Source organism: Podarcis muralis, chromosome 12 (assembly GCF_964188315.1).
Source record: "Podarcis muralis chromosome 12, rPodMur119.hap1.1, whole genome shotgun sequence".
Taxonomy (NCBI): Eukaryota; Metazoa; Chordata; class Lepidosauria; order Squamata; family Lacertidae; genus Podarcis; species Podarcis muralis.
The window spans coordinates 58,577,876-58,597,421 of record NC_135666.1 but is presented as its reverse complement, the minus strand read 5'-3'; the positions used below and the strand labels follow the sequence as shown (position 1 = coordinate 58,597,421).

Below are 19,546 nucleotides of genomic sequence, written 5' to 3'. Positions count from 1 at the left end.
GTAGCCAAAATTATTTTAAGTTAACAAAAGGGTGTGTGTGCCTGTACATTATCTTTTCAAGTTTGTTCTTTTCTCCATCATGTGTGCAGAAGAAGCACACTGGCCCCATTCACATGCAACAGTAAGCCATAGTCTTGTACATATGAAGCATACTCATGTCAACTGCTCAAATCAAAACTGCTTCACTCTACCTTAACGGAAACTGAGAAACAAACGACAAAGCAACAGGCTTTGTATTACATACAAACACACACTTATAGTTTATTTCTACAAGGACTAAGCCAAGAACAAACCTTGGCTTCAAGAATGAACCTGCTTGTTCACAGGAAGTCATAGGGTCTGTCTCTCCCCCCCGCATAATAAAACGCAGGATATAAACAAGTAAAACAGCAAACCAATAACTCTCCTTTCCCACAGAGACATTTATAAGCCTGTAGAATATTAATTAGCAGAAGGCCTGATTGAAGAGGAAATTATTCACCTGGCATCTAAAAATATATAATGAAGGAGTCAGGCAAACCTCCCTGTGGAGAGCATTCCACAAACAGGGAGCCACTACAGAAAAGGCCCATTCTCGTGTTGCCACCCTCCAGACCTCACGTGGAGGCAGCACAAGAAGAAGGGCCTCAGGTGATGAGCACAGAGTCATGGTTTGCATGGGCAGAGGTGGTCATTCAGGTATTGCAGTCTCAACTTATACAGGAGTTATGTTCTAGGGACAGTGCCTAAGGCCAAAATGACATATAGTCAAAACATACTCTCCCTGCACCTCCAAATGCTTGCCCAAAGTGTGTACAGTGGCAGGTGAGATTGCCACTATTCCCCCCCCACACACACACACCCACCGATACACACACCTTTGTTTTATTTTGATCGGCCAAGAGTGTTAACGAGTGAACTTGCACAAGTTAGATGCAGGTAAGTTGTGAGTCAACTGTATACCAAAGCTACCCTCCTTACTTATAGAGCCATTAAATGCTGGAAGTTTTATGAAGTTTAGAAGCATCATTCCAACAGTATGTTCATAATGTATTTTATACACACACCCAGTTGCAGAAAAACTGAAAACGTGCATCACAGGACACCTGCTAGTAGAACTGAAGTATTAAAATCTTGTTTCTGTAGCAAATGAACTCTAGAGAGGGGTACTTACTCTGGTGGAGGCATCTTTGAAGGGTCCACATCTCTCAGAAATTCACACTGAAGTGCCTGTTCAGCTGTGCAGCGCTTGCTGGGATCCAAAGCAAGCATGTAATCAAAGAGATCTAGTGCAGCTGCGGGAATACTGTCAAGAAGATGAATAAAGTGATGTAATTTCTCATCAAGAGTACAATTTTGTATGTTTTCAACCACCTCTTCTAACTTACTGGCTTGGTGAACTAAGTTTTATAATTTACTGTACAATTAGTACTCCATGCTATAGACTTCAGGGCAAATTCAAGGCAATTTCCTTTGACAGCATAGGCTTATAATTTATTTCCATTTATATGCTGCTTTTCAGTGGCAGTTCCCAGATTTGCAGAAAAACAAAAAATGCAACTACAAAAACAGAATATTTCAAAGTTAACTGGGTTAAGAAGAGCAATTTCAAAGCATCTTAGAAATTTAACAAGCTTAGGCATGACTGCAATTTACAGCACATAAGGTATAAGCACATGACCATATTTCATAAACATCAAAGCGGTTTACAAAAAGAATTCCTGTGTCTTCAACAGCATCAGGAGAGGAAGGTATTAAAACAGGTGTCACATTTCCAAACATGGAGATTGCAAAGAAGTGGGACCACTAGAAAAAATGAATAAGCCTTAGATAGCATGTGAGGGTTCTCATGATTGTTTTCCGCAATATAAACTAGATGTTGGGGATAAATGTTTTTGCCTAATTTTCTTAATATGTTAGGACCATTTTAAGCAGCGTGCCAATGGAGCCCACCTGTAGCATTCTATGTGCTTGCCATACCTCACCTATGTCTGCTGTGTCAGCATGGAAAAGCTGGATAGCCCTGTTGGCTTATCCATTCAGCTGACACACAGTAACTAAAAGAACAGTTCAAAATTGAAGCCAGCTGAATGGAAAAGTCTTTCTATCTATAATATCCTTGCTTTGGAAGTTATAGGGAGTTCCAAAGTAACTGAATAAAATGAAATTTTAAGAATCCTTTCATAAGTTTTAAAAGCATGCACATAATTTTTAAAAATCTCCCCTTGAGGAAACGGGCACAATTACCAGCTTCCTGGCTAGAGTTAATGGATATATAGATTGATGGATCTGCACAGGCACATACTCCATATACTGGAGGGTAGAAACCATGAAAAAGAACAGACCAGCATTAACGTTATTATGAACTGTACCAATTGCAGATGCATCAAGGGAATATTAAGAGCACAGTTTTAATAGCTTGACAAAACAGAAGCCAAATTCTGACTCAACAAAATCAATGAAGGAAAAAAACAGAATTAGTAGCTCATTCCTTACAAAGCAAATTCTTCTCTTAGTCTTCTACGATACTGCTTCTTTGGTTTCATGGTGTTGAAATATGCCAGCTTTATCACATCAGGCCATACTGCAGGACAAGGACTCCCACATATGCGGCTGTATGAAAAACATTGAATGAATGCATGTAGATATTAAGGTTAAAAGGTACGAGTAAAAAATACTGAATCAAAATGAGAATGTGATGACTATTTCCCTGAGCCTGGAACCTTATAAACTTAAATAAAGCAACTGAAGAGAAATACAAAGATAATGAACTTGGCAGATAAGAATATCCCATGACAAAGAGACCATTTGGTTTTAGGCCTATTAAGGTGATGTGGAGAAGAGACTTGATGAAACTCAAAACACTGGTTATTATTAGCTAATGTTAACTGTACAGTTAAGTTATCCAAGTTGGAAACTGGTGAAATGGCAACTCTGGTTACTCACTGACTTTACATCAAGCTATTGCATTTTAAAAGATAAACAGAGGAGCTGTTCTCTTCCTACATATTTTCCCACTAGGCAAGTCAGTGAGGTTTCGTTCAAGGGTATGCGTGCTTAGGATCAAGGTACAAGAAGAAATACTTGAACACAGACTGATCTGTGCTATGCCCAATATATTCTGATGTAACAGAAGGTAAACATAATGAGTGATAGGCTCATTCTTCTACAGCACAGAAGGAAAAGGGAAATTTTATAATAACCTAAATCATCTCAAGTTTTAGTACTATTCTTGCCCAGTTTTAGTACTACGAGATCTGCTAACATAAGAGGAGCCAGTGGCCCACCTAGTCCAACTGTTCTTGCAGTTGGCCAAACTGATGCCTCTGGGAAGCCCAAGTGTGATGACTATTGCAAGTTATCACACTGAAGGTGGTTCAGGTCTTCATCATCATGTTAATGAAATGAATCAAATCTATTCTCAATGTTCAACAAAAGAGACAAGCAGCTATTTTAAGCTAGATAAAACAACAACAACAAAACATTATTTCATCCCTCACTTTTGGAACATGCTCTAGTGACATCTAGTGGCTCATTCTTTGGAGCACAGCTTTTATTTTATGAGTACTGTATCAAGAGGAAAAAGAAAATTGCCCTCTTACAGAGAGAGATCAATGTTCTTCCATATTTCGTAGTATTAGAAGTCAAGATTGAGAACTCCTCTGACTTGGGGACTCTAGGAAGGCCTAACATAAGGTGTTCTGTGGATAATAATTCATTTCACTATTCAAAATGCAGCAAAGGCTAATTGTTGCTGCCACCAACAAATAGCTAATTAACACAGAAGATGCAGCAAAAAAAAAAAAAAAAAAAAAAAAGGACATGAGAAGGAAAAATCAATGTTACTTCTTCCTAAGTATGCATCAGCCTGTGTAAGGGAAAAAAGTCAGTCCTCCCTTCCTGTGAAAGGACTTCAATTTCACTATTTTAAACAACACCAAGCTGCACATTTCACTGTGGGCTTCTGAGGGACTGTTACAGACCCAACATTATAAATGACAACTGACCTTATCAGCTCCAGCTGAGCAAGTTCCTGATTTGCTTGAAATATTGGCTTTTTAGTAAAAAGTTCACCCAGGATACATCTGGAGGAGAGGAGAAACAGACAGAACTTTTTCATCAATACCATTTTAACAACTTTGTCGTTGCAAAATATTCTGCTCCTATTAAAAGCCTTACCCGCAGCTCCAGACATCAATGGCAGGTGTGTATCGTTCTTCTCCCAATAAAAGTTCAGGAGGACGGTACCATAAAGTGATAACTTTGTTGGTATATGGTCGACTGGAAAAGAAAACAAATTTGAATTTTCTCAAAAAATGAATTACTATGAGTAACTCAAAATACTGGGGTGGGGGATAAAACATCTCACAGTTCTCCTGATCCCACTCAGAAGCAGAAAAAAAACACCTTAAAAAACAATGTGCTCATCACTAGAATCACAGCTTTCCTTTCACTATTTGTCTGCCTCAAAATAACCACAATTATTTTATTATCTTCTCAGTTCAGTTACGAACTATACAAGGCTCAATTCCCAAGCAATTCAAAACACAGAAGGAAACCTATCTTGAACTGGCTCGAAACCAAAACATTTTGAAGTTCACTGGCTCTGAATGGACTTTATAAGCATCCAGCACCAGTTTAAGAACTCCATTTTATACCTATAAATACTATATGTCTACAGAAAATGGAGATTTCTTAGTAAGATCCCTTATGCTCTTGCTACTTATTTGAAGAAAGCAATTTTAAAAGCATAGGCCCAATTCTCACAGAGGCAGTAGTTATGTATCTGTATCTAAATATTCCACTTCAGGGTAGTATAGGGGGCTCACAGAATAGGTCTTCACAAAACATTCATAAGAACTAAGTCTGTTAAAAAGATTTAGCTGGCACCCTTCACTCAAACACTGTGTTGTGCACACTGCTGCAGGGCTGTTTGTCATACAATTGCATGAGCACCCCACCCCACCTGCAGTCTAAATCATGCTTCCTCAACCTCTGCCCTCCAGGTGTTTTTGGCCTACAACTCCCATGATCCCTAGCTAGCAGGACCAGTGGTCAGGGATGATGGGAACTGTAGTCTCAAAACATCTGGAGGGCCAAGGTTGAGGAAGCCTGGTCTAAATGGTTGCAGCACAGGTGAGGCTTTACTATGGTCATGAAGTTAAGGCCACTGAACTAATACAGGTACAGGCTTGAGAATCAGTAAACAGCATTATGGAACAACTCTCTCTATTTAGATTAAATAGGCATATATAATTTGCATTTTATTTTTCTCTTGAAGTGGTATTCTGAAAAGTATATTTTAAACAAGCCAAAATTAACAATAAGTAACATAATTGTGTGATGTAATTTAAATACGAGTGGAATAATATAATATATATTCCAAACATAAGTATATCCGTTTAAAAAAGGTATACAGAGCAAATCAGACCTAAACTAACAAACTGAGGTGTTTGTTATAAAAACTATTAAAAAGCTCAAGAATTTAATTCAAGAGTCATTAATTCAAATGATATAAAACCACAGAAATAAGCAAAATGGGTTAAAGCCATGGAAAATAACTAGGGCTGCCATATTTTGAAGAGCAAAAAAGAGAACATGTTTGCCAACTTTTATCTATGGTTCGCTATTAGGACTCTACACGTAAAAAAGAGGACGTGTCCTGGAAAAAGAGGACACATTTCAACCCTATAACTATTTTCTGCTACTTTTATTACCAAACTTTTTGAAACGTTTCACCTGGCTTTTAAAATTTGCTTATGAGGAATTTCTCAAAACACTGTCAAGAAGAACTGACATGTAGCTTTGGACTTAGTGTTAGACTTACCTCTCCTCAGAGCTATACAGCCGAGCAAGCCCAAAATCTGCAAGCTTGATCTGCCCTCTAGTGGAAAGAATAAAGATTTTACGCAATTTTTAAATATCTAAACAAAGGGTGTGAGGAAATGAAATCAGAAAAAAATATAAATCCCTGCATGAAAAAAAGAATTTGTAGCAAATCTTAATGCTTATGAACTAAAACTTAGCGTATGTATCACAATAGATAGAAATACTTAAAGAACCTACTTAAAGTTCTAAATGGCTAAGTTGGTAGTTTTCCATACAATATTATTAATATTATGAAATAACTTTCATGTTATGACAGCAAGACCCTCAGATGGGTCATTTTAAGTTTTATAACATGGTGGGTTGTTTACATACCACTTTCAAAGTTGAATACCCAAAGTGGTATACTGTATAATTAAAGCAATATATAATACAGGTAAATGATGTAATAGAAACAAAAAATTACAGAACAACAGTGCAGCAGTAATAGAGATAAACCCCAAGTAAGCCACCTTTACTTCCTTACCAATTGCAACAGCAACTCTCTGGGGTCTTGTAAACAGTGGGTCCTGTTCCTGCCCCCTCCACTTCACATGCAGTGAGATTTATATTATTTTATGTACATACCTACCACTTAAGAGATGTTTTAAAAATTAAGCTATAAAACTTTCCTAAATAAAAATAAACTTTGCATACACAGAAGACCCACTGACCTAGCTCTATGGGCATATCCCATTATGTGCAGAAATGGTGCTTTGTGTGAACAAGAGAACATACAGTGGTACCTCGGGTTAAGAACTTAATTCGTTCTGGAGGCCCGTCCTTAACCTGAAACTATTCTTAACCTGAGGTACCACTTTAGCTAACGGGGCCTCCTGCTGCTGCCACCACACGATTTCTGTTCTCATCCTGAAGCAAAGTTCTTAACCCGGGGTACTATTTCTGGGTTAGCCAAGTCTAACTGAAGTCTACCTGAAGCGTCTGTAACCCGAGGTACCACTGTAGTTCCACTATTCTGCATTCCAATGCTTAAGATTGTGCACATGCAGAAACATGCCTCTATTACTGTAGTGGACTGATAGCATGTCAGGTATTGTGCACATAGAGCATTCCACAAATGGGGAGCCACTACAGAAAAGGCCATTCTCGTGTTGCCACTCTCTGGATCTCACATGGAGGCAGCTCGTGAAGAAGGGCCTTAGATAATGAACAAAGAGTCCAGGATGGTTTATATGGGGAGAGACGGTCCTTTGGGTATTGCGGTCCTAAGCCATTAAAGGCTTTATAGGTCAAAACCCACACTCTGAATTGGGCCTGGAAGCTAATTGGCAGCCAGTGCGGTCAGGTCCACATTTCCTGCTTCACGTGGTCTTGAAGATGCCTGCAGCTGGGAAGCCTGCACAGATGGCTTCTTTTATTGGCCATTCTGGGTCGCACAACCACTGCCACAGTGTTGTTTCTCCTGGCAGATCAAGAGGCGCAGATGACTGCAAAGGTTGCAAGGTTTCTAGCTGGGGCAATCAGAATAAGGTCCACTATTTGACTGATGATTCAGAACCCTAAACCGTGTTTTATATAACTGACTTTTATTTTGTTCTGTGTATATCGCAATGCTTTTTGTTGCTATGGCCGGTGGCTGATGCAAATAAAGTTTCATTCATTCATTCATTCATTCATTCATTCATTCATGGATGGCACCAAGGCAATATCACTATTTGTTCCCAACAACCATATTGTACACGGAATTCACTATATAGATGAGGAAACAACTGTAAAACTCTTTGAATTAATTGACTTGAGGGAGTAAGGAAGAGAAATATCTAAGCAACCACTGCATGTATAGCTCACTGCTTTAATCCAGGAGTGGGTAACCTCCAGCCTGCAGGTCCAGTTTGGCCCAGCACAAGTCCCCATTTAGTCCACAAGTCTGTTTCCCCCAAATCATACCCACTTGCCCAACACCAGACAGTTCCAGTTTCCCCATGGGAAATTTGATCCCACAGCGAATCCCTGCAGAAAGAAGGTTTGAGGTTACCTCCCACCAGCACCATTAAAGACTCTTTCCAAGACCTGTTTGATGCTTTGAAGTCCTGAAGATAATCGCCTGATAGCATTGTGATGCCAGGCAATTGGTCAACCAGTTAATTTGGCCAGCGGAAAAGGGAAAGTAAATATTCCACATCAGCTTCATTGCCCCAGGTTTAATCCATATAGCTATGTATCTTGTTTGAATACCCAAAGGTATCTATCCAACTTACTACTAAAATATTCATCTGCCAAAAAAAGTTTATCCACCACTGCCTGTCCTACTGTCTTTCCAGATCCATTCTGCAGAAACTCAAGCTTAAAGACGAACCAGCTCATTTGAAATGCCTTACAGCTAATGATAATTACAAAATACCTAAGAACATAATCCTGCCAAGACTTCCTAGTCTTATAATAATTTCATTTTTATATACCCAATACAATTTAAAATGCCCGAACATGGCAAGACAATACGTAATCTGCCAATACGTAATACTGCAACAGTAAAATGTATTAGTCAGGGGAGATTAATTGGGGAATAGTTGACTTGATGGCAACTATACAGTGAGTAAAGGGCTCCATCAATATTTTCAGTTTATTTTTAGTATATTGATTTCCTTGCCATTGTACATTTGTTTGTAAAATTTCCTGATGCATTATTAAGTATTGGCATCCAATGAAATTGTTTTGCCATTATTAGGGCATGTATAAAGTGAAGTCAAAGGAATAATAAGCCTTTGGAAGATTCTGCTTTTAGGTATTTTGTAATTTTATATTTGCTTTTAAGGAACTTTAGCTCTCCAAATTAGAAGCCTATTTTCTTACAGACTTGAGCGGCAAGCCTTTCCAGGTGAACCAATGATTCAGTCTTTATATAAGCCTGATACCTGTGAGTATTCTAACAAGATAAGCAGTTGCATTTATTTATTTCATAAAATTTATACACTGTTTGACTGTAAAAAAAACAAACCAACCTCAAAGTGCTTTACCAAAAAGATAAAAACAATCAAATTATCAATAAGAACAAGAAGTTAACATTTTCAAAAAAATAAAGTAACAATAGACTAAAACTCAGATTAACTTTCTAAACATTTAGGTAGGCTTGTCTAAACAAGTATGTTTTTAGTAGCGGCCAAAAAGGGCATACTAAATGTGGATTAAACTATATGGATTAAACTATGAAGTTCATACAATAAAAAGTGCTATTAAAATGCAACAACGTTTCTTATAATAACCTGAGTCTAGACTGAATTGTTTGTTGTTAGGTGTCTTTGGAGAAAGTGTGTATTGTAGTGTCTGAAGTAGCTCTCAACAGCTTTAAAGAGAAGTGTATCGCCAGTGCAAATAAAATCCAATTGCAGCATAAGCCATAATAATAATAATAAATAATAATAAATTTTATTTATATCCCGCCCTCCCCAGCCGAAGCCGGGCTCAGGGCGGCTAACAACAATCAAGTAATCAAACAATCAAATAATCCAACATTCTAAAACATTTCATTATAAAAATTAATTAAAATCAAATTAATGGCAACCGTTAAGCAAAATTCTGTGCAGGTTGCCAGAGGAGAGAGTCAGGCTGCGCCCTGACCAAAGGCCTGGTGGAACAACTCTGTCTTGCAGGCCCTGCGGAAAGATGTCAGGTCCTGCAGGGCCCTAGTCTCTTGTGACAGGGCATTCCACCAGGTTGGAGCCGCAGCCAAAAAAGCTCTGGCTCTAGTTGAGGCCAGCCTAACCTCTCTGTGGCCTGGGACCTTCAGGATGTTTTTATTTGCAGACCGTAAGTTCCTCTGTGGGGCATACCAGGAGAGGCGATCCCGTAGGTATGAGGGTCCTAGGCCGTATAGGGCTTTAAAGGTTAAAACCAGCACCTTAAACCTAATCCTGTACTCCACCGGGAGCCAGTGCAGCTGGTATAGTGCTGGATGAATGTGATCTCGCAGCGAAGACCCCGTAAGGAGTCTCGCCGCGGCATTCTGCACCCGCTGGAGTTTCTGGGTCAGTCTCAAGGGCAGCCCCACGTAGAGCAAGTTACAATAATCCAGTCTGGAGGTGACCGTCGCGTGGATCACAGTGGCTAGGTATTAGTAAAAATAAAAGTCTTGAAGCACCATCTGTCAGGGATGTTTTAGTTGCAAATCTTGCACTACAGGGGGGGTTGAACCTGATGTCCCTTGGGGTCCCTTACAACTCTATTATTCTATTATTCTACCTTGAAGACAAACACATTTATTATGACATAAACTTTGGTGGACGACTGTCATCAGCCTATTCATCATCAGAATAATAGCAAGCTCTTTATCAACCTGTGTTAATGCAAGTTATGATTTATCAAGAAATTTTTGCATTTCTAATATCTGTGTATACAAAACTGAATGAATACCTGTTGTTTAGTAAGATGTTGGAGCATTTAATATCTCTGTGCAAAAAATTCTTCTTGTGACAATAATCCAAGCCTTCCATCAACTGCCTCATGAATGATTTAATATGACTCTCATCAAAATGAACCAAGCCAGATTCTAGGAGCCCCATCAGGTCATGATCCATATATTCAAACACAAGGTAAAAAGCACCTGCGGGAAAATTTAAATTGTTTTCATATTTAGTTTAATTTTTGAAGACAACTGTTGATTCCATGCACTAAAATGAGATTTGTTCAGTTCGCTACTTTGACATATGTTGCCAAAATGCTGTAACATAACTAAGCATATCTTTCTTAAACATATTTCTGGAGAGGGAGAGATTTTTCAAACCTATTCAGGACACTATTCTACATTTCAAGTTGGAATACCAATCTTTACCTCTCCACCTATTTTCATGGGAGTTGGAGGAGAGAAATTGCAAAGATATATTGTATACAAAACTATTATCTGCTTTGATAATGGAGATTACAGGCATGGATGTTAGAATGACACTCACAACAAAATTCTACATTTTGAGTCTGGTCCCATCTAAACTCCTGTACCCATTTCCAAGGGACCTACGGTTTGATATCCTGATTTGTTTTCACACACAAAAATTGTTAGAATAAATCACAGTTCTCCAGGTTCACCCATCATAGAAAACTGGCTAGTTCTAAAGAAGAGGTTTTTATCTCCTCATCACATATGCAAAAGCTCATACAGGTCTTTTTCCACAATGCTAAGCTATCTTCTATTTCAAAAAGGCCATATTATAAGCCATACTGAGGGCTCCATCAGCGATGTGGCAAGATAAAATCTCCCCGAGATACTGGAAAATTCTGCCAGTCAGTGTAGACAATACTGAGGTAGTTGAGTCAATGGTCTCTCTATAAGGCAGTTTCCTATGGTCCTAGATATTGTGTTGTATCTTTATATGAAACTTTCCATCTTGCTGGAAATGCAATGGGAAACTGCAAAAACACTCCAAGGTCTAGTATTATGGCAAGTCAGCTAACATTCAAATGTATACCTGAAGGAGCGTCTCCACCCCCATCATTCAGCCCGGACACTGAGATCCAGCGCCGAGGGCCTTCTGGCGGTTCCCTCATTGCGAGAAGTGAGGCTACAGGGAACCAGACAGAGGGCCTTCTCGGTAGTGGCGCCCGCCCTGTGGAACGCCCTCCCATTAGATGTCAAAGAGACAAATAATTACCTGATATTCAGAAGACATCTTAAGGCAGCCCTGTTCAGGGAAGTTTTTAATATGTAATGCTGTACTGTTTTTAACACTGATTGGGAGCCGCCCAGAGTGGCTGGGGAAACTCAGCCAGATGGGCGGGGTATAAATAATAAATTATTATTATTATTATATTATTATTCTTTTTTTCCATTGTAAAACGAATCAAGATCCAACCAATAAAAACATACGGAGTTAAACTGAATATAAATCCCAAAAACCTTTACTGAAAGATGTTTTTCCTCAAGAATCTCAATATACGTTTGATATGCTTCCACAACTATTTAACAGCGTGTATATAACCTCATGAACTCACTGCTTAAGGTTATCCAACTGCTAAAATAAAAGATGAAGCCATTTCATGATTACTGTACTTCATCTAACTCCAGTCACTTATATTCACAGTTCTACAGAATAAAAGCTGAAGAAATGCCTCTTAATGATGAGTCAGTTACACTGAATTCTCCAATCCCTAACAGACTTCCCATTAGTTCTGAGAGAGCCAAGTAAAGCAACTCATGTACAATGAGAACAGAGAGGGAACTCTGCAGTGAAGCCTCCTCTGATAGCTGCATGACTGCTGTCAGTAAAACCTTCCAAGCTTCAGGCTTGCACTAATATCGGCTTGCTAGCACTCAAACAAACAAAAAAGTTCATGAAGACTACATTTGATTCACAGGACAAAGACTGTAAATCCTTTCAAGAACAAATCTGCAGGATATGGTAACCTTTGCCTTTAGCCTTAGGGTTTCACATGACTGCAAACTGATTAGACTAACTTGAATCCATACTTTTTTAAGTCATTATCTCTTCAATGCTTTCTAGATCGTGTTTCTGAAGCAGCTTTTTACCATTTTGACAAATCTTTCATTAAAAAAAAGCTCAAGTACTACATATTTTCCCAACCTGAACAAACTAATTGTTACATAAACAAAATAAAGTGTTTCCACTTAGCCTACTTTACCTAACCATTATCTGCACAAGAGGGGGTGGATACAGAAACCCTCTTACCACAGCCCAGACCATTAAAAGCCATTGAAACTTTTCAGGCCAAATCACAAAGTCAAAGATTAAGAGAAGATCAAATTTACCTAGTGCAACTCTCCACTGCAACCATCTGTCTTCCACATGCCACCCTAACTGAGATAGACTAGAGTGCCTTGAGCAAAGAGCAAGTGCACTGCAGACAGAGGATTGAATGCCAAAGAACTGACACAGCCAAGTTCTAGCCACATGCTTAAGGAAAATTCTCAGAAAATTTCTCAACATCCCTCTAACTTCCAAAATGACAATCAAACAAGGAACCATTTCAAAGATTTACTAGACACAAGAATAGCTTTTTAAAACAAAAGAGGAACCAAAGTAATGATCTGAGTGAGTTCAGATCACAACTTGGCTAAAAGGTTGACCCTACTTGCTAATCCTCTAATACAGCCTTCTCTAACCATGTGTCCTCCGTGTGGTCTGGACTACACTTCCTATCAACCCCAGCCAGCAGGGAAAATGGTCAGAGATGACAGGAAGTGTAGTCCAAAACATCTGAAGGGCACCAGGTTGGAGAAAGCTGTTCTAATGGTATTTTCCCAAGAGGAAAGCAAATTGGCAGTGGAGCACAGAATGGGAGGGAAGGGGAGGTACAGAAATGGAGGTTATAAAAAAGGAGGGAAGTGGGAATGAGGGTGGAGGTGAAAACAGGGCTACTAAAGTGGCTGCGGAATAGGAGGAAGTGGCTTCCTAATTGGGTGGAAGGTGCAAAGAGGGCTTAGTAGTTCCAATGTGTGTGAATATGCAAGAAGTTACCATGGGGTGGATGGTGTACAAGGAGGAGGAGCCATGAATATGGGAGTGAAGGTGCAAAGCTGGTGCAAAGTGGGCCTGCAGAACAGAAGAAAGAAGTGGCTTAAAAATGGCATTGGGAAGGTGAAAAGGGAGCTTCGGAGTTGTGTGGCGTGGGAAGGGAAAGCTCTAGTGGGTTAACATGGGGGATTACTTAAGTGAGAAAAGTTTCTACACCCCTTAAAAAAAATGCCCTTGGTGATTTTTGTTTAGTGCTGGGATTTTGTTTTGCCGCAGTCCCAGAAGTTATTATATAGGGCTGCCATATGTCTGGGATTTCAAGGGCAGAATTGACTTCTGGGGGTTTTTTCCAAGAGGCAGTGCTTTGTCCTGGATCTTAGAGAAGTCAACCGAAAAATCGCAACAACTATCAGGGTTTCTCCTTTTTGAAATATGGCAATCCTATACTATAGTAATTGCATTACTTGTGATTTTGTTGTATTTGTGGGTATTCACTTTCCTAGAAATCTTTACAGCTCAGAAAAGGGGGATAAATATATTTTAGCAAGGCATATATTTTAAAAATGCCAATTCAATGAGAAAAACTGAATAGTATATAGGATGCTATTATCTTGCTCATATTAATGTGGGCAAAGGCTTATAGCATGTCTCTTCAAAAGAAACCATGTATACATATGAAGAAGTGTGCGAGTTACATTACAGCTCAATAAATGCTCATGCTACTCTCAAATGAGGTGCATTCAAATCAGGACTGTTAACACAACAGTAGTCTACATACCTTTGTCTTTCTTAAAGTCCAAAGCATCTTCCTTATCTGTTACTATTTCCTTCATGTTGATTATGCTTTGGTGAGTAAGTTGTCGAAGAATCTTAATTTCTCGAATAGCTGTAATTGGAAAGCCTTCCTTCTCATTATCCAACCGTACCTTCTTCAGTGCCACCATTTCCCCTACAAAATAATGTTTTTATTCTATAATGATGTAATTGCATTCAATTCAGAATTTCCTGTGGCTGTTTGTATAATGTGAGACTATCAGGTATCTTATAAAACTGAAACAGAAATTTACTGCATAGAAAATGAGTATATTTAAGCAGATTCAGTATGCAAATAAAACAAGTTAAAACTGCTTCTACTACCACAATGTCACTTTCTCATTTCCTTTTGACATGCATGACAGCAATCTCTGCTGCAAACCACTATGCAAGGGATCACTCAGTGAAGATGTTCCGCGTATGCTTTTCTGTATGGATGTGATCCCCCAAATCCTATTTCAAAAACCATTTCATTTTGCCCACTTAAGTTGATCCAGCAGTCAGAAGAACCTGTTTGTGGCTATGGAGCAAAAGGCCCATTACAAAAGCTTAGAATGAAAGGTCTGTGCAAACACTATGGTGTAAATTCAAATTTCACCTCCAGATCACATGTGGTCCATCAACTCCAGCATTTTGCAACTCCACAGCAAGGTAGCAATACATTTATTCCACAAATATCAGAGATTGGGAGACACTCAATGTTTGTGTGGGAACGTCACCTCACATAATAAGACTTCTATTCATCCCTTTGTCCCACCAACCCCAGCTGCGCTGGACTGTTCCCCAACCCTTCAGAGAACATTTGGATACAGCTGGATGTCACATCTTTATTTCAGCACTAGTATTATTTACCCAACTTTCTATTCCTCCTCTGTCTCAATAAGCACTTGAAGTTCATAACTGACCCTTTCCCCATTCAATACTTCTGCATTGAATATTTGCACTAGGGTGCCACAGTCTGATGGTGCACATGCTCAATTCCACACATTTTACTATATCCATGGACTAATCCGCACACTGGAAGAAGTGTGAAGAGTCACAGCTTCTTGAACTTTCCTTAAGGGCTTGTAGCCTAAACAAACAATCATCTCAAGTACTGTCTTGCAGCTGTGGAGAATTATTGCACAATATATGCTCAGGAACTTGACAAAAGACACAAAACATGCTGTGGTGATCACACTCAAAGTCAGCTATTTCTATGTGAATTGATTTTGAAAGCTTACCTGTATCTTTATCTCTTGCTTTGTAAACTTGCCCGTAAGTTCCTTCTCCAATAATGCCAATGATATCAAATTTATCAACACAGCGTTTCCCCCAGTCAATTTCTTTTTGCTTTGTTTCACCATGGCGTGGTCCACATATCCTAGCAGACAGTAAAATGCAATTTGAATGCATTTCCATATCTATATAATAATATTGTATAGATGCGTTTTTGGTTTTTTAAAAAAGATTTTACTGATTGTGTTTATTGTAATCAGTTTTAGTATTTCTGTTATGTTTATAAGTCACTTTGAGCCATTTCCATAAGTAATATGTATAATAATAATTATAAAAAAGAAAATATTAATAAAAATTCTCCTTAGAGTATTTGCTCTTTTGTGCATACTATGACTTCAGCATTTATTTTCAGTCTAAACAAATGCTGCCATTAACCACAACTGTCATTTGCAATTTCTTTTAAACCCCTATGACTGTTCCATGCATCTCTGGGGGTGTTGGTTTGCATTTACTGCTGATACTGAGCAGATTTTCAAAAACATTCTAACACAAAACAAGGATCATCTGTTTTCTGGGAAAACTAAAAAGAAACTCAGGATGCAATATCTTTCTTTCCGTAGAAAAATAGAGAAATGAAAGGATACATGATCTCAACCTGTACCAGTGAAATGCAGGTGTGGGTGGGTGTTTTAAATCCCAATATGACTGTTAAATTGTTTCATTACCTATTTCAGCTATTTCACTCTTTATTCCTACATCCAGGTACTGCTATCCATCTGCTTGTTATCCTCAAATTTACTTGTCCAAATACAAAGAATTGTGCCCAAACCTCACTACACACACAGCTCATTCAGATATCCAAACAGCCAGTTTGCCTACTTCCTTACTTGTTCATGCTTTCCTGGTCAGCAGCTGCCATTTTCAGGCAGAAACCATGGAGAGGGGGGGGGGGTAGAGTTTGGACAAATCAGGGAGCAGGGGAGATGGGACAAATCAGCTTTTCTTCCTTTGCCTCTCTTTTGCTAGTTGGTTGCAGCCATTTTAAGAAGAAACCATGGCAGCAGAGGGGAAAAGACATTAGAGATGTTCACATAGGAATCAGTGGAACTTGTTATGCAAGTGGACTTGTTATGCAAATACCTGCCCAACAAACGATTTCCAGGGAATGCACTGTGTTCAGGTAAGCAGGACCTGCATGTATTTCACACTCCTTGTTACTCAGAAATCAGACACTATAATAAATTTACTGGATGAAGAAAACAGCATGCTATAATCTGTTATTTCAGCAAGCCACTCGAAACACTTATGATATGGGTGTGATGAGGCATACTGAAGATTAAATATATGTTTAAGGCATATATTTCTGCCTATAGATCTAGGTGCAAAATGGTGACAAAGCTTTGTTATATTGGTATAATGAAATGGCAGCACACAACTGGTAGAAATGAAAGAAGGCTGTTCCATTAGCTGTGTTTACAATCTGTCAGTGCATCTAGACTGGCAGTTTTAAAAGTACATGCAATCACAATTATGCTAACCTACTTCAGCTCCTTTTACTTCCTAAAACGAGTAAAATATTAAAAAGAAGCCTTAATAGAATCCTACTATGAGTAAGCGACCAGTATTTCTTACATTCAATAGCTCAAACAGAGATTTTAAAGTGAAACGCTATGGAAGTGAAATACATGTATCATAGAAAAAGAAAAACTTGTGCATACTTCGGTCTCTTTTTAAGATGTGGCTGCACTGGTGTTTTTTTCTCTTCTGGACTTCTGGATAAATCATCTCCTCCAGGCAACTCAGGTGGCAGTGGCAGATCTTCCAGCAAGTGACGCAATTTCTTCTCCACTTCTTTCTTAACAGCTTTCACAGAAATGCTCCCTTGAAAACTAGAGAAATATAGACAAACCTTTGGTAGCTTCCTATTTCAAAATCTGTTGCCAGAAATCTAAGTCAGTTTTCCATAGTACAGCCTTCTCTAGATTTACATTTTGAAGAGCATTAATTATGAATATGTGAAGGCATAAGCAACTGGAAATCAAATTTGCAAATATGTTAATAATATTAATAATATAATATTAATATTATACTAGAATTTGAGGCTACAGCATTTACCTGATCATTCAGAAATTTAAATAACAGGCATTTTTCAACACAATTCTGACATATAGGGAGCTCCAGCTAATTTGGGTGTTATCTGTTACATGTTCACCTGGCAGTATATTAAGATTTATTTTTCTGAAACTTATTTGGCTATTACATTCCCTATAACAGGGGTGTAATGAGACACACCCAGTCTCTCCACTTGACCTGTGAGGCCATTTCTACCAAACCATGCACACCCACCCTTTAGCCAATGCCATATAGGACATCAGGTATGAGCAGGTAAGGACAGGACTTGGCCAAAATGATGTTTGCAGATGCTACCAATCACCTACAGTGTCTGCAAAGACCTTTTCAAACATCAGGGCAAGGTAGCACTCTGAGAGGATTTCTGAAGACCCCTGCAGGCTAGAAAGGTCACCCGACATAATTGTGATGCCAGGTGATTGACAGGTGGGTAGGGGAATCCATCAGGCCAGAAGGGTTCCTCAGCCCTGCATATGAGAACCAATTTCTTCAGTGTCTACCTACATGTTGTATACAGGGCAGATTAAGACTGGCTGTTATGGAGGGTTCTCAAACAAACTTCCAGTTTGAAGATGCTTGTTTTTTTCAATGTCCCCCTTATTAGTTTAATTTTTAAAATATGCTATATTTACAAAGGCTCAAAACTTTGAATTTTAAATTATCTTAAGTCTACATGGAATAAATAATGGTAAAATTCAGTTGTAATACCAAAGTTAGTATCTTCTGGAATAACCAGGAGATAATGGTATTTCCGATGTTCTATTCGTTTTTATTCCATATACAGTCAAACCTTGGTTGCTGACCGTAATCCGTTCCGGAAGACTGTACAACTTCCAAAATGTTCGACAACCAAGGCGCGGCTTTCGATTGGTTGCAAGAGCTTCTTGCACTCAAGCGGAAGCTACGGCGGATGTTCGGGTTCCGAAAAATGTTCAGAAACTGGAGCATTTACTTCCGGGAATTTGGGAGCCGAAACGTATGATAACGGAGACGTTCGGGAATTGAGGTTTGACTGTAGAGTTCTTCCACTTTTTTTTCCAATATACAGGTTGAATAGATCTGCATGTATGGATATATGTGTGATTCCTCAATAAGCAATAACACAATTCAGGAACATGGCATAGCCGGGGGCGGCAGCAGGGGCGGCGGCAGGGGAGGTGGCTGCCCCCACAATCAATCAAAATCAATACAAATCTGAGGTTCTGCCCCCCCCCAACGAAAGTCTGCCCCCCAATAAAAATCTTGGCTACGCCCATGTTCAGGAAGATAATTTTAAATGTAACTTGCTATTATGATTTATTTTGTGTGGTTTGAATACCAGATATACTTGAGCATTTCCCAGGTACCACAAATGTTGCAAGAATTTTAACTTCTTAGCTAGTTCGACTTTGTTTTTAAATTGTTGACTAATTTTCCGCTGAGGGTCTTTTGAGGCTGAAACATCTTTGATTCTTTCATACACATCTGTACCATATTATTCCATTAGGTTTATCAGTCTTATCTCATGTACAGCCATTGGCAGATGTTTTGGATTCATTTTATTAATCAATTTATTCAAATTAAATGTTTCTACACACTTTCTTCCTTGTTCATCCTTTATTTATTTATTTATTTCTCACCCTTCACCTTACGGTCCCAAGACAAGGACAGAACATGTACAGAACTGTGGAGAATTACCAAAGGTAAAGAGGAAAGCAAAGGTAAAGGAAGGTGGGATCAATCTGCTTATGCCCTCCCTCACCTGGGACAATCTATATGGCCAAAAAAATGAAGAACGCTGTTGCCAAAAATGCAACTCAATTCAGCTATCACACTCTATTGTGTTTGTTACAGTAAAGGTATGTGTCAACCTGGCAAGGAGCCAAAGACAGGCTCAGACACAGGTTTGGTTAGTCTGAACTCAATAGTATTTACTCAGAAGTCCAACAAGGTTTCATTCCTAAAAACATTATTGCACATATAATGATCATCTTCAGTTTCCTCATTCTTACTGCAAGAGAGAAAAGATGTTTGCTGTATCAGTTCAGCAGTTGCAGCTATCTTTGTAAAGAAACTATTGTTGTCCACTCCAGTAGCAACTGTTCTCAATATGGTCACTGCCATAGCTAGCCACAAATGGC

General features: G+C 38.8%; 1 protein-coding gene across 1 annotated transcript in view; it reads right to left on the bottom strand.

The window, feature by feature from the left end:
* The window catches only part of CDK13 (cyclin dependent kinase 13), a 37,860-nt gene that overhangs the window by 6,434 nt on the left and 11,880 nt on the right, over nt 1-19,546 (bottom strand). The window contains exons 3-11 of the mRNA XM_028749819.2: nt 17,015-17,185; nt 15,302-15,441; nt 14,044-14,214; nt 10,213-10,402; nt 5,807-5,863; nt 4,159-4,260; nt 3,987-4,064; nt 2,476-2,592; nt 1,154-1,285 (exon numbers count right to left, since the gene is read on the bottom strand). Coding sequence (XP_028605652.2) covers nt 1,154-1,285; nt 2,476-2,592; nt 3,987-4,064; nt 4,159-4,260; nt 5,807-5,863; nt 10,213-10,402; nt 14,044-14,214; nt 15,302-15,441; nt 17,015-17,185 — 1,158 coding nt within the window. The remainder of the gene's footprint in view (nt 1-1,153; nt 1,286-2,475; nt 2,593-3,986; nt 4,065-4,158; nt 4,261-5,806; nt 5,864-10,212; nt 10,403-14,043; nt 14,215-15,301; nt 15,442-17,014; nt 17,186-19,546) is intronic.